The sequence below is a fragment of the Sapajus apella genome, unplaced genomic scaffold (genome assembly GCF_009761245.1).
Source record: "Sapajus apella isolate SASKATOON/1434 unplaced genomic scaffold, GSC_monkey_1.0 scaffold2, whole genome shotgun sequence".
In the NCBI taxonomy this organism is placed as follows: Eukaryota; Metazoa; Chordata; class Mammalia; order Primates; family Cebidae; genus Sapajus; species Sapajus apella.
The window spans coordinates 7,912,891-7,930,686 of record NW_022436942.1 but is presented as its reverse complement, the minus strand read 5'-3'; the positions used below and the strand labels follow the sequence as shown (position 1 = coordinate 7,930,686).

Sequence of the window (17,796 nt, the reverse complement as noted above, 5' to 3'; positions counted from 1 at the left end):
TATTCAATTCAGCCATAGGAAAGATAAAGTTTTATCATTTGCAACAACATGTTTGGAACTGGAAGTCATTATGGTCAGTGAAATAAGTCAGGTACAGAAAAACAGGTTTCATCTGTTCTCACTCATATATGGGGGCTAGAAGAGTTGATCTCATGGAGGTAGAGAGTAGACTAATGGTTAATAAAAGCTCGGAAAATTTCAGGGCAGGGGATAAAGAGAGCTTGGTTGAAGGGTTCACACAGTTAATTTTAACACAGTAAGTGACTATGGTTGATGATAATTTATTTTATTTATATTTCAAATTAGCTAGTAATGAAGATTTGAAATATTCCAATAGAAAAAAAATGCTAAATGTCTCAGGTGATAAATATCCTAAATACCCTGATTTAAGCATTACATATTGTATATATGGATTAATATATCACTTGTACCCCATGAAAATGTGTAATTATTACATATCGATAAAAACATATATGCCACAGTAAAAAAAAAAATTCTTAGTTTGCCTCAACAAATTGTATAATGGAAGGCAATAAATTTTTGTAAAACCTGTAAGTTTTACAAAACTGGCTTTTTATAGAAAGGCTTTATTAAAGTATGATTTTTCTATTAATTAGATTTTACTACTGAGGTTAGGTGGATCTCCACACAAGACCCTTTAATAGATTGCATTTTCTAGCATTCAGCCTCTGATACGACTTAATCTTGTGTTACACAATGCTTTAGACCAGGGCTGGCTTGGATTAGACTCATATTTTAAAATTCAGCCATTGATTTATTTCATACCTAAGAAAAATGCAATTGAAACACACACCGTGCCTCATAAACGAAACCCAAAGAAGTGAAAGATACAAATTCCAGGACAGAAGGGTGTTCAGGAGACTAATAAGCACCTGTGTTCTTTCTTATTCAGAAACATATATTTAAAAACACACAGTCACAAATCTTACCAGAATCCTGACTCTTTTGAAGGTGTCTAGTTCACAGCAATTCTGCTTGTGATGAGTGTTTATTATTTTGCATTTTAAAATATGTGTTTTCAAGTAAATTCTTTGACATTCTAAATCAGGACCTGGCTTGCCTGGGAATTGACAAAGTGCCATATCTATACTTGGATATCACATACCTTCCTGCCCATTTCATCATACTCAAAGAATTCAATTGCTTTCATGACAGGCTCCTTTATTCTTTGTGAAGAAAAGTCAGAAACCTCATCTGTCAGCTTAAGGGTAAAAATTTTTTTGCTGGAATGGTTTCCAGCCTCGCTCTCTCTGCACTCTGGTTGAGCAGACAGTAAAAATGGTTGTCTCCTTCTTCCTTTCCACATTCAAGATTAGTGAAAGAAAAAGTTTTTTGTGTGTGACTAGGATTAACATAATGACTCTGCTGTATTTTTGGTACTTTGATCCTTTTTTCCTGAGAAGCAAACTTTCTGGTTGCTGTTTTTCTTTGTCTTTGTTTTTCTGTATCATTCTGTCATAAAGAGGGCTACCGTATGGTAGAACATAGGTCTAAAACCACTATAAGCCCACTGTTTAAGCCAGCCCTGCAGACCAGTCAGTTTTGCAGTTCTGACTAGACCAGCATCTGTTAAGACAAACTTTGCTGTAAGTTTATGAAGTTAACACTGGATGAAGTTCCCTTCTCATCTTGTTTTATGTCTTTGAAAACTTGACATGTGACAAAGTAAGAGTACCCTAAGTCTTAGCCAGCTGGAGAGCATGCATTTTGGGGGTCACATCAAGCAACTATCCTAAAAATATTGGGATTCTGAGACACGTATGATTTTAAGCAGTACACTTTTCATTCTGAACATGTCAAGCTGTTAGGAGAGTTTTGTCTTAAAACTTTCAGTCCCAAAGGAGACTTTGCTATCTTAAGTCTATTTCTGAAAGTGAATTTTTAGGGATTACAAGCATGGCTTCTTCTATCTGCTTTTTGAGAGAGAAGGAAGAAAGAAACTAGCTAAGCAAATAGAGCAAAGTCCTCCACAGAACTTCTTTTCTAACAAAAGAGCAGCCTGGGCTGGGCACAGTGGCTCATCTATAATCCCAGCACTTTGGGAGGCTGAGGTAGGTGGATCACCTAGGTCAGGAGTTCAAGATCAGCCTGGATAACATGGTGAAATGCCATTTCCACTAAAAATACCAAAAATTAGCTGGGCATGATGGTGCCTGCATGTAATCTCAGTTACTATCAAGGCTGAGGCAGGAGAATCGCTTGAATCTGGGAGGCTAAGTTGCAGTTAGCTGAGATCATGCCATTGAACTCCAGCTTGGGCAACAAGAGTGAAACTCTGTCTCAAAAAAAAAAAAAAAATAAGAAGGAGAGAAAAAACAGCCTGAGAGATCAAGCTGTAAGCCAGCACAAAACAGTGCTTTCTGTGTAATCAGCAATTTTCACATACATACAGTGGGCCCCAGTAAGTACATTCATTTTCTTTTTTGGATATATTCAGATAAGGAAACTTGCACATGGGGTCTTGCTTGGAACATGCCTTTAGCAGAACAGAGGAGTTACAGTGGGACCAGCACATACACAATGGAGATCGCACCCTCTAACACATATGCAGTAGGAGAAGTCAAACAACATGGAGTAACTTAGGCTAAGAGCCCACATGTGCACTGGAAGGATGAGATGGGGGCTGTCAGGAATTCTTGCTTTATGCAAATGACACACCTTGTTCTAACCAGTTTTTTCTGTCTTATTAGATGAAGCACTGCCTCCACTACCTCCACCACCTCATTTATGAAAGCCTTTGTATTCAACTGTAAAGTGACAACGCTTTTTGGGAACCCCTCACTGCTGCAGAGAGCTTTTTCTCTTTCTCTTGATTATTAAACTTTTGCTCCAATCTAACCCTTGGTGTGTCCACATTCCTTGATTTCCTTGGTCATGAGAAAGAAACCTCTGAGTGATACCTCAGGCAAATGAGGCAATTTCATTTTTAGGAAAGCCTCTTGATTGAATGGCAAAAACATATTGAAACCCTGTAAAAGTATCATTTAGACTTTTAATGAAAAAGCTTATTGGATTGACTCTCTATTCCAGTTGAGAAAACCATTGAAAATTCTACTTATCAATGGCCAAGAGACAGATCCTATAAATTAGACTAAAATTCCTAAATTATGAAAAGGAAGCATTTTAGAGATTTCCTATCCCAAACACTTTACGTGAAGATTAAATTATTTTAAAAAGAGATATGATACTACTATGGCTAGCCTTAAAAATTACCTTGACTAGGCCGGGCGCGGTGGCTCAAGCCTGTAATCCCAGCACTTTGGGAGGCCGAGGCGGGTGGATCACGAGGTCAAGAGATCGAGACCATCCTGGTCAACATGGTGAAACCCCGTCTCTACTAAAAATACAAAAAATTAGCTGGGCATGGTGGCACATGCCTGTAATCCCAGCTACTAACGAGGCTGAGGCAGGAGAATTGCCTGAACCCGGGAGGCGGAGGTTGCGGTGAGCCGAGATTGCGCCATTGCACTCCAGCCTGGGTAACAAGAGCAAAACTCCGTCTCAAAAAAAATAAAATAAAAAATAAAAATTAAAAAAAAGAAAATTACCTTGACTAAAGTGAAGAGCAGACATCTTTCTAAAACAAAATTAAAATTCTTTTTTCTTCCATGGAAAACTGTTGACTTTCTGCCTTCATTCCTCTTTGGAGAATATGGGACTTCTGGGCCTCTGTGTACATGACTGAGAATCTGAGACCCTAGAGAATATGGCTGACCAGGAATGTGAGTTGTACTCCATTTCTGGCAAACAGAACTTTCCTTTCTTTGAGCTGTCTTTGGTGTGGTTCTTGATTTTGTGCAAAAGCCAGAAGTATCAGCTGTTTATACCAGCTAAAGTCTGATAATAGATTTATAGCATTTTTTTTGAAAGAGATTTAGGATTAAAAGTTAGCTTAATTAAAAGCTGACATTCAAGCTAAATTTATATTTTAAAAGACCTTTCAGCTTTTTCTCTTTGGATCTCATTTTTTGAAAACTTTTTCAGTAGACTAAAACCTTTTTAAAAACTACTTTGTACATCTGTTATCTTCCTTTCTTAAAAATTGTTCTCCTCCTCCTTCCTCTTTGCCATCTTTCATGCCACATGAAAAGATCTAGAAAAGGCTTTTAATTACTCAGATCTGTTAAGGAACCCAGAAAAAAGTGCCATTCACTCCTTATTTGGGGTTTTCTGCTTTCCTGGTGGAGTTTCAAGAGTCCTGGGCAAGAGGGGAACATCACACACTGGGGTCTGTTGGGTGGTGGGGGGCTAGTGGAGGAATAGCAGGGGGTGGGGAGATTGGGGAGGGATAACATTAGGAGAGACACCTAATGTAGGTGAAGCGGAGATGGAGGCAGCACACCACCATGGCATGTGTATGTGATATTGTGCTGGCCTAGAGCCAGAACCGGAGCAAAACTATTTTATAAAATGCAAAACTGTTTTTAGATAAGTTGAAATGGCTGCCCCATTCTCCTTACAATAACTACTGTCCTTGGCCTCTGTAAATAGAACTGCCAGTTTGTTCTTCAAAACTATGTAAAGCTGCTTACCTTTTCTTATCAGTAACTGCCAGAATTGCTAGCCTTTGCTTACCGGCAATTGCCAGACTAAGCAGCCCAAGCTAGTTCCATCCTGGCTCCTGTGACTTGTAATAAGTAACTAAGGTCTGTGATTTCCACCTTAACCAGATAATGTGTAAACAAATGTTTATCTTGACTTCTGTAAAACACTTAAGTAACAAACGGAATGACAAAAGTCCCCTGGCCCTTGGAATGTCCGGAGACCCCCACCCTCATCTCTGCCCAGGAGGTAATTTACAGAATCCACTAGCCCTCGGAATGTCTGAAGCCTTTTCATCCCCATCCCCGCCCCTCACCCCCACTCCCAAGGTGGTTTTTCGGGTATAAAAAATCGTGGCACCCTCCTGTTGCCACCACAGGTTGGAGAGACGTGAGTCCTCTGTGGTCGCCGGCATAAAAAATGACCCTGCAATCTGGCATACTTTTGTCTTGTGATAACTTTCTACGCTCCGGTCAAATACAACATGTATACCTATGTAACAATCTGGTAAGATCTGCACATGGACCCCAGAACTTAAAGTAATATAAAAAAAAAATTGAAAAAAAAAAGAGTCTTGGGCAGACTCTTTTTATATGTGAAGCTCTGCTTTTTTTTTTTACATTGTGTTACCTCATCTCTGACTTTCGAGGGTACCAGAAATCACTTTTTATTGTGAGAAAACTGGACGTTGTGTAATGGCTGAGTATGTGACACAGTTTTAGAGGTGGCTCAGGGCATTTGCTTACAGTAAATTGTTATTACTACAGAAGGTTACTCATTTCTTTGCATGTTTAGACAAGAATAGCATGGTTTTAGGCATCTAAAGATGATGGAAACTCTCACCACTGAGGGATAAGACTTCCATGAGACACAGGCTAGTCACTGAGCAAACCGATTGGCATTATGTGCCCACCAGACTTTGAGAAATGTCTTTGCAGTGAGGTGGACTGTGAAGGCATTGCACTTTTTCATTCCACGGCATTTTGGGTAGTCTGTATTTCACCTTCCAGCTATGCCTGCCTCTCACATGTTTAAATATTATGCCCTAAACCTGCGTGCCTTCTTTGTTCTATTCATTAAAGGGTTCCGCCCTGAAGCCTATAATTTAAGAAGTAAGCTGTGTTGAAAAGCCAAAATACAAGTTTATGACATTTAGCTGGCTTTGTTGATACTCACTGTAAAAAGATTACATGTATAAGGGAAATCTTTATTTATAAGACCATTTCCCTCTCTTCACCTGAACCACTAGGAACTTTTAGAATGGAGAAGGCAATGACTTAAAATTTTCTTAAGAACCTGGCCTTTGTTTAGGTCTAAGTTCTGTGCCTTTCAGATGTAAATTTTCTACATTGTTTCACTTAAGAATCACATCATTGGGGGTGCAAATTTAGTTTCCTAGCTAACAATTGTTTAGTCCCCTAATTAGTTTTGAGCAGAGATTAGTGGCTGAATAAATATTTCCCCAAGAAAAAGCTGATTCTTGGTTGCTTAACAGTGAAAGATTTTTGGGTTTTGTTTTATTTTATTTTGTTTTTTGTTGCAAGTGTTAAATGACTTAGCATACTCAGATGTGTGAACTGATTAAAATATTCATTTTCACAAACAGAATTCTGCTTCATTCACTGTGGGGGATGAGGGAGTGGTTTTCAGGCCAATAGACTTATGTTTCAAAGGGGAATATGGCTGCCTCTGCTGCTTTTATAAGTTTCCCTGGAACTGGAGGAAAGCCAGCAGTGACAGGCTCCACTCAGCTCCCATGCAGCCAGCAAGGCCAGTTTCACATTTGTGCTCCCCCAACAGCCAAAAGAGCCAAATTTATGATCAAGCCTCCAGGGTGCAGGGCTGAGTTCTTGCCCCAGGTCACAATCCTTCCCACTAAGAAAGTAAGCAGGGATTTCAGAACTTGCTCTTGCCTGCCTGCCATGGCTTCTGTGCTCATACCTGCATTTTCCATTTATCCCCCCATCTCCAGATTCTGCCCAGGAAAATTCACAGTTCACCAAAATTGTTACAAAGTTTAGCTGGAAGTCTCATTCTCCCTGTTGCCCTTTCCTAATTCCACTGGTTGCTCTCCCCAAGGACTCCTGTGAGATAAAGTCAGAAATGACTTCCCTTGGCTTTCCTGGGGACCAGGGGTGCCTACAGGACTCTTTCCACTACTTCTTCCACTTTAATATTTCACTCAGCACTCTAAATTTATGTCAGCTCTAGGTAAGGTCAAACCCTTCTCCTATGATCTAGATTATCAGGTTCCTCATTGAGGATATGTGTTTAGAGGCAGACTTTCCCCCTCTCACACTGTGGACACTCACAATTTTTAACCTGTCTCACGGAGTTTGCAGCAGCAAGCCACTTCTTTCAAAGGATTTGTGAATTCTTTTGCTTTTCCTAATATGTTCCTACAGTGGTTGTTGGGGCAGAATTTCGTAATATCAGTCTCTACATGCTGTTCTGTCTGAGTAGGAGCTAAAAGTTAATCTTACCTCCTATTTTCCATTTTTTCTATTCTTTCATCACTATGAAGACAGAACCTTGTGAAAATATCAATGAAATATAAATGTTCAGATTTACTTTTATATTCTCTATTTTGTTTAATTGATTAATATGTTTATTTTTATGTCAATATTATTCTCTCTTGGTTACTGTCTTCATAATAGCACTATACTAGAATCTGATGACTGATCAAAAGAGATGAAGTTTCTTATCTTTTGTTGATCATATTTACTGGAGAAAAGACAATATACAAACATATTTTACTAAATCATGTAATTTTAAGAGATACGGGGAGGTAGGGCAAGAAAGTAGAAATTTACAAATGTTACATTTTTAAGTAGGTCAGGGCAAGCATCTGCAAAGCAGCAATAATTGAGCAGAAAACAATTGAAGCAAAAAGTGGACATCTGTAGATAAAACATTTCAAGTAGAAGGAAGGATCATGCAGCATGCATCATGGTCAAGTTTGATTCTTTAAACAAAATAAATTGTTGACTGCTTCCAATTTTTGTCACATGCATTGATGATTGAATAATTGCTTCACATACAATTACAGTCATCTTTCTTACTATTTTAAAACACTGCAGATTAATTCTTTGTTTTTAATATCAGTTCATTGGTACACATTTTTGAAATAGATACTACATTTAAAAAAAAATATTTATTGAGTATCTTCTAGGTATGAGACACTATTGTTGGAACTGAGAATACAGCAGTGAACAAAAACGACAAAAACCTATCTTTGTTCTTCTGGAGATTCCTCTGTAGTGTAATTTTATGGTTGGTGAGGCAAAGGAAGGCTGGCGGTAAACAAAATATGTGAGTAAAATTCATAGTATGATGATGAGAGAATAATAATGGAGTGTCAGAGGGAGTAATATTATAAAATTGTTAGAGAAGACCTTATTGGGAAAGTGTCATTTGTATGGATACTAGAATATGGTGAGGGAGTGAGCTATGCAGCTATAGGGAATGAACATACCAGACAGAAAGAAAAATAGAAACAAAGATTCTCAGTGAGGATCTATAACTTACAGGGCCTTAAAGCTGTTCTTTGGATTTTATCCTGAGTGATATGTGAAGCTAATGGAGTATCTGAGCAGAGCAGAGACATGATGTGACCCTCACTGATGTGTGAAGATTTATACATGGGGAATGAGTTTGGGGAAGAGAGGCTGTGAGTGGTCAGGAGAAAAGCTCAGATGCAAGTATGAGAGTATTGTAATAATTCAGGACCAGCCTGAGAGTTGTGGAGGAGGTGAGAAATCATCAGATTCTGGGTATATTTTGAAATTAGAGTCTAATATGAGTGTGAGAAATAAAGGAATAAATGATCCTAATATTGTGTGTGTGCATGTACACACATGGGTGCAACCGGAAAGATAGAATTACAGTGTATGGGGATTATTGTCTTCCCTGGACAATAGTCCCTGGAAATGGGGATATTACAGGAGGAGAGGTTTAAGAAGGGAAGACTAAGATACCATGTTAGAAAATATTAAGTACAAGATGCCTATTAAAGATATGTAAGAAGATAGTGAGCAGCTAATGGATAAATCTAGAGTTCATAATTAACTTTGCCAGAGAAAAAAATTTTGAAATGATCCACATATGGATAGGATTTAAAGACATGAGAGTAGATGAGGTCACAAACGGACACAGTAAGGTTATTTTCTGAGATGCTTCAATTTAGAAGCCCACAATAAAGAATTTAGGGTAAATGAGGTGTAAATAGGTAAGTCAGTGAGCTAGAAGGCAAACCACAAAGAGTAGCGTAGGAGGGAATTCTTGGTTCTGAAAAATGTTGCTAATAGTTCAAGTCAGATGAGGACTATTACATGTAGCATTTAGGTAATATATGACTTAGGAAGAGTAGTTTCAGTGGACATTTGGGGGCAAAAACCTGGTAAGAGTGCGCTCAAGAGTGAATATAAAGAGAGAGATTGAAAGCAATAATTAGACAAGCTTTTTCTCTGTAACAATAGCCCCGAAATAGGCAATATCAGAAAAAAATGGGATCAAAAGAGAGACTTTTGAAAGATGAAAAAGTGACAGAATGCTTAAATGCTGATAGAAACTTTTCTTTAGAAATAGGATAGTGATATCCTTAAAAACACAAGGGGAGGAGGCAATATGATGCAAGTGGAGGTTAGCCTTAGCTTAAGCTTGGGTAGTTCACTAAGGTAGACAATGTGGTACTGGTGCTTTACATAGATAAGTGTGGTCAAGGGAGCTTTTGGAAAGTTTCTGCCTTATTATTTTTTTTCAGTAAAATAGATCATCAGCTGAAGGTGAAGGGATGTATTAGAATTAAAAAAAAAAAATGAAGGCACAAAATAGAATACAAAATGACGTGAATGATTTCTTAGCAAAATGTATGGTCCATTTGGGCTTCCTAATCACACATTTAAAGTCAGCATGGTTGAGAGATTTTCTTCAGCTACACTTAGCTCCATGAAAGAAATGTGCAGAGTTATTTAAGAGTTAAATTTAATTGGCCAGTCACGTTGGCTCACGCCTGTAATCCCACCACTGTAGGAGGCTGAGGTGGGTGGATCACAAAGTCAGTAGTTCAAGACCAGCCTGACCAAGATGGTGAAACTCTGTCTCTACTAAAAATACAAAAATTAGCTGGGCATAGTGATGGATGTCTGTAATCTCAGCTACTCAGGAAGCTGAGGCATGAGAATTGCTTGAACCCAGGAGGAGGCAGAGGTTGTAGTGAGCCTAGATCGTGCCACTGAACTCTAGCCTGGGTGATAGAGCAAAACTGTGTCTCCAAAAAAAAAATAATAAATAAATAAAAGTTTAATCAAGATTGTGGCCTTCACATGTATTAAAATAATGCAAAATAGTCAAAATGATATGAAGTTATATGGAAGAGAGTGATTATCATGACAATGAAATTAACCCAGATATATAGATAAGGAATAGTGAAATCTCCAGCAAAATTAAATTGTGCATTACACATCAGGGTCAGTGGAACCGTGTGGATTTAGGAGGCTACTGAGTATAAGCTAGAATGATAAAGAGTGGTGCTCCAATCTTTGAAAAATATCAGCTGATCATTTTAAGCAATTTTTGTTATATAATTGACACATGGCTGTTAGCATAATATTGATCTTGAAAGATGTTTTGTAACATCTTTCCTTTGATGTACTCTTGTTTTTCCATGACTCCTACAAAATGAGCAGTCTAATTATTTACACAATTAGGAAGAGAAAAGGGGCGCAGAGAATGCTCTTTGACCTGTGAAAATACTACTGAATTTTACAACTGGCTGCTTTAGCTTATGGATTAAAAAGGTTGTTAGTTAATTTGTACTATTTTATCTTCATTGTATATATGTATATATCTATGTCTCCAAACATGCTGATGTGTTTTCAATGAAATAAATGCCTGAAGAGAAAACCATTAGCCTGAGAACACCCAAACTATATTCCCATTGTGAATAAAAGGAAGTCCATAAAAATGATGAAAAATATTCTGTATTCCTGCTATGATCTCAAAATCTGGCAGTACATGAAAAATTTTCAAAGCGCTTATTTAAAAGGCACAATCTTTGGTCTCCTGAGTTAGAATCTGCTAGGTATAGGACTGGATTGCTATTTTGACAACTCACTGGTAGATTCTTACTCAGCAGAATATTTTCTTGGCCCCCAATCTCCATTTCTCAGTTCTGCACAATTGTTCTTCCTTTCTACATTCTTTAGTTTGTCCCATGATTCCAATATTTCCAAAAATTCACCAAGAATAGAACTAATCTATCAGATAACCATGACACAGACTTCAAATACATTTTGCTGCAACCATATCGACAAACATCCCATGAATGATAAGGGTAACCATATTCTCATATATGCATCCTCACATTATCACACACACACACATATATATGTATACACACACACGTATATATGAGTATACATGTAAATTGTGTATATATGTATACATGTATGTGTGTGTACATATATACACATATATCTTCACACTTTTCTGAAATACGTATATTCATGTGAGAGAAGGGTCTGTACTTTATTTCAAAAGAGAGCTTAATGTCTAAAATGTTTGAGTTGTTGAATGAATTAAACTTTATTTCTACTCAAGAAAATTTTTAACTGGGACAAGCTCTCCCTTTCTCTAAAAGTCAAGTCAATAAAAGGAAACTGTGGTTATTAATAATTCTTTCAGGTTTTGATGTAAAGAATCTATCATACAAAGCAGCCTTAAATTTTGTCATTTAGAAAAATGGTCTTGCAGTTAATTGGGACTTTCCTATTCCAGATGGTATATCCAGTCTCCATATATATCATATTAGAACCATAGCTAGCAAAGAGGGTATATTTTAATTTTTCAATGCCAATGTAACCTATAGGCATATTTTCAATTTGCCTTAAATTATTTCCCATTTGGAAGTTTTAAATACCTTGAATAATTTATTGTATTTATATTTTTAAAGAAAAAAAATCTTATGCAGCCAACTTAATTGAATAAACAAGTAAAAGCCATTCCCAAAAGTAAGGTTTACTTGTTAACATTAATATAAAATAATGTGGGAATGCTGAGAAATTATTAATATAATCTTTAAATATTGGCACCTGGAGTGAACTCTTAAAATTAACTAGTGTTTTTTTTTTTTGTTGTTTGTTTTTTTTTCCTGTTTGACTAGAGCAATGACTTAATAAGATGGTTAATCATCATTGGACTTATCTTCAAAAAGTCAACTACGTTTTCAGGGAAATAAAGGATGGACTTGTTGCTGTTGCTGTAGGATTTTAAGTCCAGGTAAGAACCATTGAGATTCTCAATTTTTAACATATATTTTATGTAAGAAATTTTCACTAATTTCATGGAAAAAGATTTTGATGGTCTTGATAAATATTACAAATTTTATGCCCTGTGTCTTCTACACGCTTACATTCTGAGTCCTCAAAACTTTGTAAATATTCCTTCTGTAAGTACAAGAGCTCAGGTTTATATATTGTTAACAATACCTTTATATATTTAAATATGAAGTTTCAAATCTTGATCTTATTAATTTCTAAACAAATAACAATTAAGTCTCAAAAAATGAAGCTCTAGTTACCTTCTTAAAATACACTACAGGATAAATATTTTTATCAACTACATTGACTGGTCACAGTAGACTCCTTATTTCTTTTATTTCTTCTTAACTGGATGAAGGTGGCCAAGGGTAAGGGTAGAGGGAGGAATTAATTGGAAAACATAAAAAAATAGGTGTCTCAAAGTCACATAACCACCTCAATTTCCTTGTTTCAACTCAATTTTGATACATGGTGAAGGGAAATATATTTTCTAGATAATTTATCTCCCATTAGATAAGCAAAAAGCCTTCTCAGCACAGTTTTTGGCATAAACTAAAGCCTCAATAAATTAGTTTCCTTCTCTGATTCAGAAGGAGAAGGAAAGATAAGACAATCATTTTTATTGTGAAAGTAAGGTGGAGATGGGGATGTCTCCCTATGAAAGGTCTAAGAAGTTAGCAAATGCTGTTTTTCCCTTTTGCTCCTCAGTTGTATAAGTACATGGTAGAAATTGGGTCACTTTGCCTAAACTGGTTTTCTATGATCCATTAAATATTACAAGCTTGACAGATAAGTAGAGGCTGATATGATTCTGCCCTATACCCACTCCTATCAAATTTGGAAGAACTGACCTATCCTATTCAGGGAAGAGTTGTAATGCTACATCCAAATGCCTATGATTCTATCTATCTTATAAACATACTATGTCCCCAGAATTCATTTATGTAAATCATTTGAAACTTAGAAAAAAAAAATGGTCTGAGAAAAATATGTTAAATGTCAAGGTGAATTAGAAGGTGCAGCATGTAGTCAAGCCTAAATTAATATTCCAACTTTCTAGTTACTTTGGAGTTACTTATTTAACCTTTTGGTAACATGAGGAACAATGTGTCCACCTATTTTTTTCTGAATATTTTATCTGAAGATCTAGGAGAGAAATGTGGAATAGTTGTCTCAGGAAGTAGGGGAAATACAAAGAAAAGTAATGACTTCAGGTATATTCTCCACTGGTACAGCAGAGTGGGAGATATTATCAATAGGCGGTAAATATGAAAACATTGAAGAGGTACAGTTTGGATCAGCTTTACAACCAAGAGATGGAGAAGGACATTCAGGATTGGAAGAAACAGAGGAAGGCAGAGAGCTTTCTTCTTGGGACTGTGGTTCCATGTGTCTGCAAGTGCTTATGGGTATATTGAAAGCAGGACTAAAAACATGGGCTTGGTTTAGGTTGTGAAGACCCTCAAACAGAAGCTAAGACTTTTATTTTGTGTGGTAAGAGGGATTTTTGAAAGATTCTTAGGATAAATATGATATGTATAGGCTAGAAAGAAAGGTGGGAGACAGGAGAAACAAGTTAATCAATTGAAATAAACCAGGTTTGGAGTGGTGAGAAATAGCCTTCAAGACTTTAAGAATATTTGCTAGCGGAAAAAAAATAAAAGCCTAAAACTAAGGGAGGACTATCCACCTTGCAAGTCGTACAAAGAGATTTGCTATTATAGAATTACTTTTTTATTATTTCCTAATATTCAAATTATGAATAAATAGAAACAGATATTCATGGAAAAACTGGTGTAAAATTTATCAAAGTGCAACTTTAATTAGTTGCACCTTGAGACTACTCAGCCATTGATTTTTTTCTTCACCTCACTGAATCCAGAAACCTGACATATCCAGGTACCGGCATATGTAAAACACACACATACAACAATGGAGTCACTTAGAGGTACATAGGTATGAGTTTCTGCATTCAAGCATCTGTTTCTATATACTCACATATACGTAAGTGATAATATCCTAAACTATTTGTTATTTCCATATTTATGCACTATCCTTTAAATATGTATTACATATATTATTCAGAATCAATAACCCTTGTAGAATAAATTAATAAAATTAGAGTCAAGCCTCATTATTCACAGATTCTATATAAGCAAATTTATCTACTCATTAAAATTTATTTGTAACACCAAAATCAATACTGCTGGACTTTCATGGGCATTCACATACATGTGCAGAGTGGTGAAAAATTTGAGCTGCCATGTTCCCTAATGAGGTAGAGCAAAGTGAAACTCTGCCTTCTTGATTCAGCTCACATACAATAAACAAGTATCCTATTCACAGTGTACTTATTGCCACATTTTTGGCATTTTTGTGTTTTGTATTTCTGAGTTTAATGTTTTGAATGGGCCCCAAAGATAGTGCTGAAGTGCTTACCAGTGCACAAGAGTATCTGAGGGAAAAGGTACATATGCTATTTAAGCTTCCTCTAAGTGAGAACCACAGTGTTATTGACAACTAATTCAATGTTAATGAATCAAGGGTATGTATTAAATAAATTGTCTTTAAACAAAACATGCATAAAACAAGGTTCTATATTGAACAATTTACAAAGATATTGTGACCAGAGGCACACAGGCACATAACTAACCCCGCATCTTTCCAAGGAACAATGGTTCAATATTTGCTAATTCAGTTTCCTAGCAATTTTATAAAACATAACTACTGCAAAAAGTGAGAATCAACTTGTATATTGTATAATTAGTGCCCTACTATACTGTGTCTGCTTATATAGATATTTTAGATACATATGTACTGTTTACATATATATGAACAAAAATATATTTCTAAAACCCTATGAAGAACACATTATATTCTATATAAAAGAGTCAATTGAAGTAAAAAGTTAACTCATTTTACTAGTCTTTAAAATAGGACCTTAATGACTCTCAAAATAACAATTTGTGTTATTCTTTGACTCCAAAACTCTAGTTGTTGAATTCTTTCTGCAGATATGACCACATAAAAACACAATGGCACATGATACAGTAAGAATATTTTAAATATGAAATGATTAGATACAACCTAAATGCTGACTAATATAGAATGAGTTACCCTGCTACCATAAGAAAAAGGAGATCAACTTTTATTAATACAAAGTTAAGTATATAGAAAAGATAAAAAGGTAGGGAATGATGTTAGAGTTATGCTGCCATTTGTGTTGGAAAAAATATTATGTACTTAATAAAATATATATTATGTTTCTGGATAAGACAACAAGTTAAAGGAAGCATCTTTGTTTTTTTAAATTTGCATTTTCAACTACATGTGTTTTCTGAACAAGTTCAACAAAATCAAAATGAATAAAATGAAAAGAAATGAGCAAAATTAAAGTAACATCATGACTGGTAAGGTCAAGCATTACCAGAGTTGCTCGGAGAGGTACTCGGAGTACACTTTGCTCTTTTTAACAAATCCAAATTCTGTCTGCTTTTTGAGCTGATTCCAGATATATCCTTTTCATAAAACTGTCTAAGGCCATTCTAATTTAATTCTTTATATTATTTTTGTACCCATTTTGAATACTATGTGCAAGGGGTTAATTGGCACATTTAAAAATTATAAGGATGAAGAAAACATATATTTTAGCTTTTATAAATTTTACAATATAGGTGTGCAGAAAATATAATAATTTAAATTTCTGTAATTTAAAATGTTTGTTCATGTAATCTGGTAAGTGATTCTATATTATTCATTTGTTTCAAATTTCTCTCCACAAATTTATTTTTCTATTAAGTTACAATCTCCTTGGGCTAGAATTTGTGTCTGTCTTTACTACTTTTGTGTCCAGGATTGACCTAGCTCAGTGATGAAGACATAGTAGATCCTGAATGCATATTAGTGAATGGTTGATTGTTAGATGGTGACATTGTGGTTTTTCTTATTTCTAAGTTATATACTGTAAAAAAAACAAAACTATACTTTTTCTTCCTTAATAGGTGATTGTTTCAAACTAAGCATCAACCACAATTAAAAATACTCATATGATATCTGTATTTCAATCATGGACAAAAATCAATATTTGATTAAAACTGCAGAGGCACAATCTTCAGAGAATGAGAAAACAAGATACTGCAATGGATTTAAGGTAGAATACATTTTATGTTTTTGAGCTAAAATAAATAAGAAACTTTTAATGTATAGAAAGGCAGGTTGCTAAAAAGGACATTGTATTTCAAATTATAATTTTCAATTGAAACATATATTCAAATACTAACATAATGGTTCATAATTTGATTTAAACCAGTCTTTTAATCTGATTAAGTATTTTTTTCATGAAATTTTTGATGCTTAATAGTTTATCAATGTGGAAAATTTTACAAGTATTTTGATAGCTTCTCTGGTTTTTGGATACATCATGAGACACTTATAAATGTGATTAAAGTAAAAAGTACATAATGAATAATATGTTTAAAATTCTTAGAATTAACTTATAAACCTAGAATATTAATGTCTTAGAATTCATTTTGTGATACTGACCTATGTAAATATTCCTTTTTCCAAAAAAAAAAACAGCATTTAAAAAAATTCTGATAAGTAATTTGGGCTCATGGAAGAGAGGTCTATAATAGTGAAAAACCTGGCCCAAAGACCTGTTTGATGATTTAGAAAAGCCGTTTAATTTTTTCATTTGCAAGCTGGTAAAGGTAATAATTCTGCCTTTTGCTTTTGACACAAACAGTATTAAACAATACAGTTGAGGTATTAAATGATGCTGGCATTTTTATAAACAGGAATGAGTACTTCTAAGCACAGTGCTAAATGGGAAGCTAAGACTCAGAAAAGAAATTTACCTGAAGTTACCTGCATTGTGAATTGAAAACCCTGGAACCCAAGTCAAAGCCTTTAAATCTCCATAGGGAAGCCTTGAGAAAATAAAGAAATAAATCAGGGTCACCTTTTAGCAATATTTTAAATTTTTTATTTACTCAAATTTGTAGTCTTATACAGCTAAATAAAGACCACCAAGATTGGAGTCAATTGAAATAATGTTATAGAAGATTCCTGTTAGTTTTGTCCAGGGAACAAAATTTGTTTGTTTTCTGAGATTACTGATTAAGTCTGTTCTGATTAAGTATTTGAGTAATATTTAGGCAGAATGGCAGTCATAAGGAAAAAGTATTGGTTAATGCAAGTGAATTACCCTCTATATTCTAAGAGTAATAAAATGCACTGAATTGTTTTTACTTTTAAATACTGAGTGTTACAGTGATTTCACTGACATGTGCATAGCAAAATAGAAGGAAACTGCCTGAAACAATAAAATTTCCAGAGTAATCTCTTATAGCATATTTGGAGAAGCTGAGTGTCAGGGAATTAACAGTATATGGAAAGGACATTCTCTACAGCCCAATAAAGAAGATCACAGCTAGAGGAAGATACTGGGATAAGATTGACATCACTAATGTTGGCATTTTAGAAACATCACTAAATTGGTTAATCCTGTCCACAAGTGATATTTAAAATAATATTTTCACTAACTTAAATTGTTAACATTGATATGTCTTTGAGAAAGAATATTAAGCTCAACAATCATTTTACAATAATTCTGTAAAGACTTACGTGCCTGTAGTTGAAGTTTGTTGCATTTCTGAGCTTACATTTTTCATTCATGAGGAATGAAGACATAATGGGAGAAAATTTCTAAAATAAATGATATTTTAATTTTTTATGAAGTTTGAGATTTCAAAGTATTAACCGAAGTTACTGAAAATATATCGACTTTTACTTTCATTAAATTACATTTTATCTGATTTCTTAATTTTCTGTGTTTGAAATATGAATTAGAGATATCGCTATAGCTAGATAATAAAAACATAATGATAAAACAAATATAATTCAGGAGCATAAA

General features: G+C 35.0%; 1 protein-coding gene across 1 annotated transcript in view; it reads left to right on the top strand.

Annotated features, from left to right (window-relative positions):
- The window catches only part of LOC116557974 (solute carrier organic anion transporter family member 1B1), a 122,589-nt gene that overhangs the window by 12,616 nt on the left and 92,177 nt on the right, over window positions 1-17,796 (top strand). Inside the window, exons 2-3 of the mRNA XM_032287795.1 lie at window positions 11,726-11,841; window positions 15,884-16,032. Coding sequence (XP_032143686.1) covers window positions 15,949-16,032 — 84 coding nt within the window. The 5' untranslated portion in view covers window positions 11,726-11,841; window positions 15,884-15,948. The remainder of the gene's footprint in view (window positions 1-11,725; window positions 11,842-15,883; window positions 16,033-17,796) is intronic.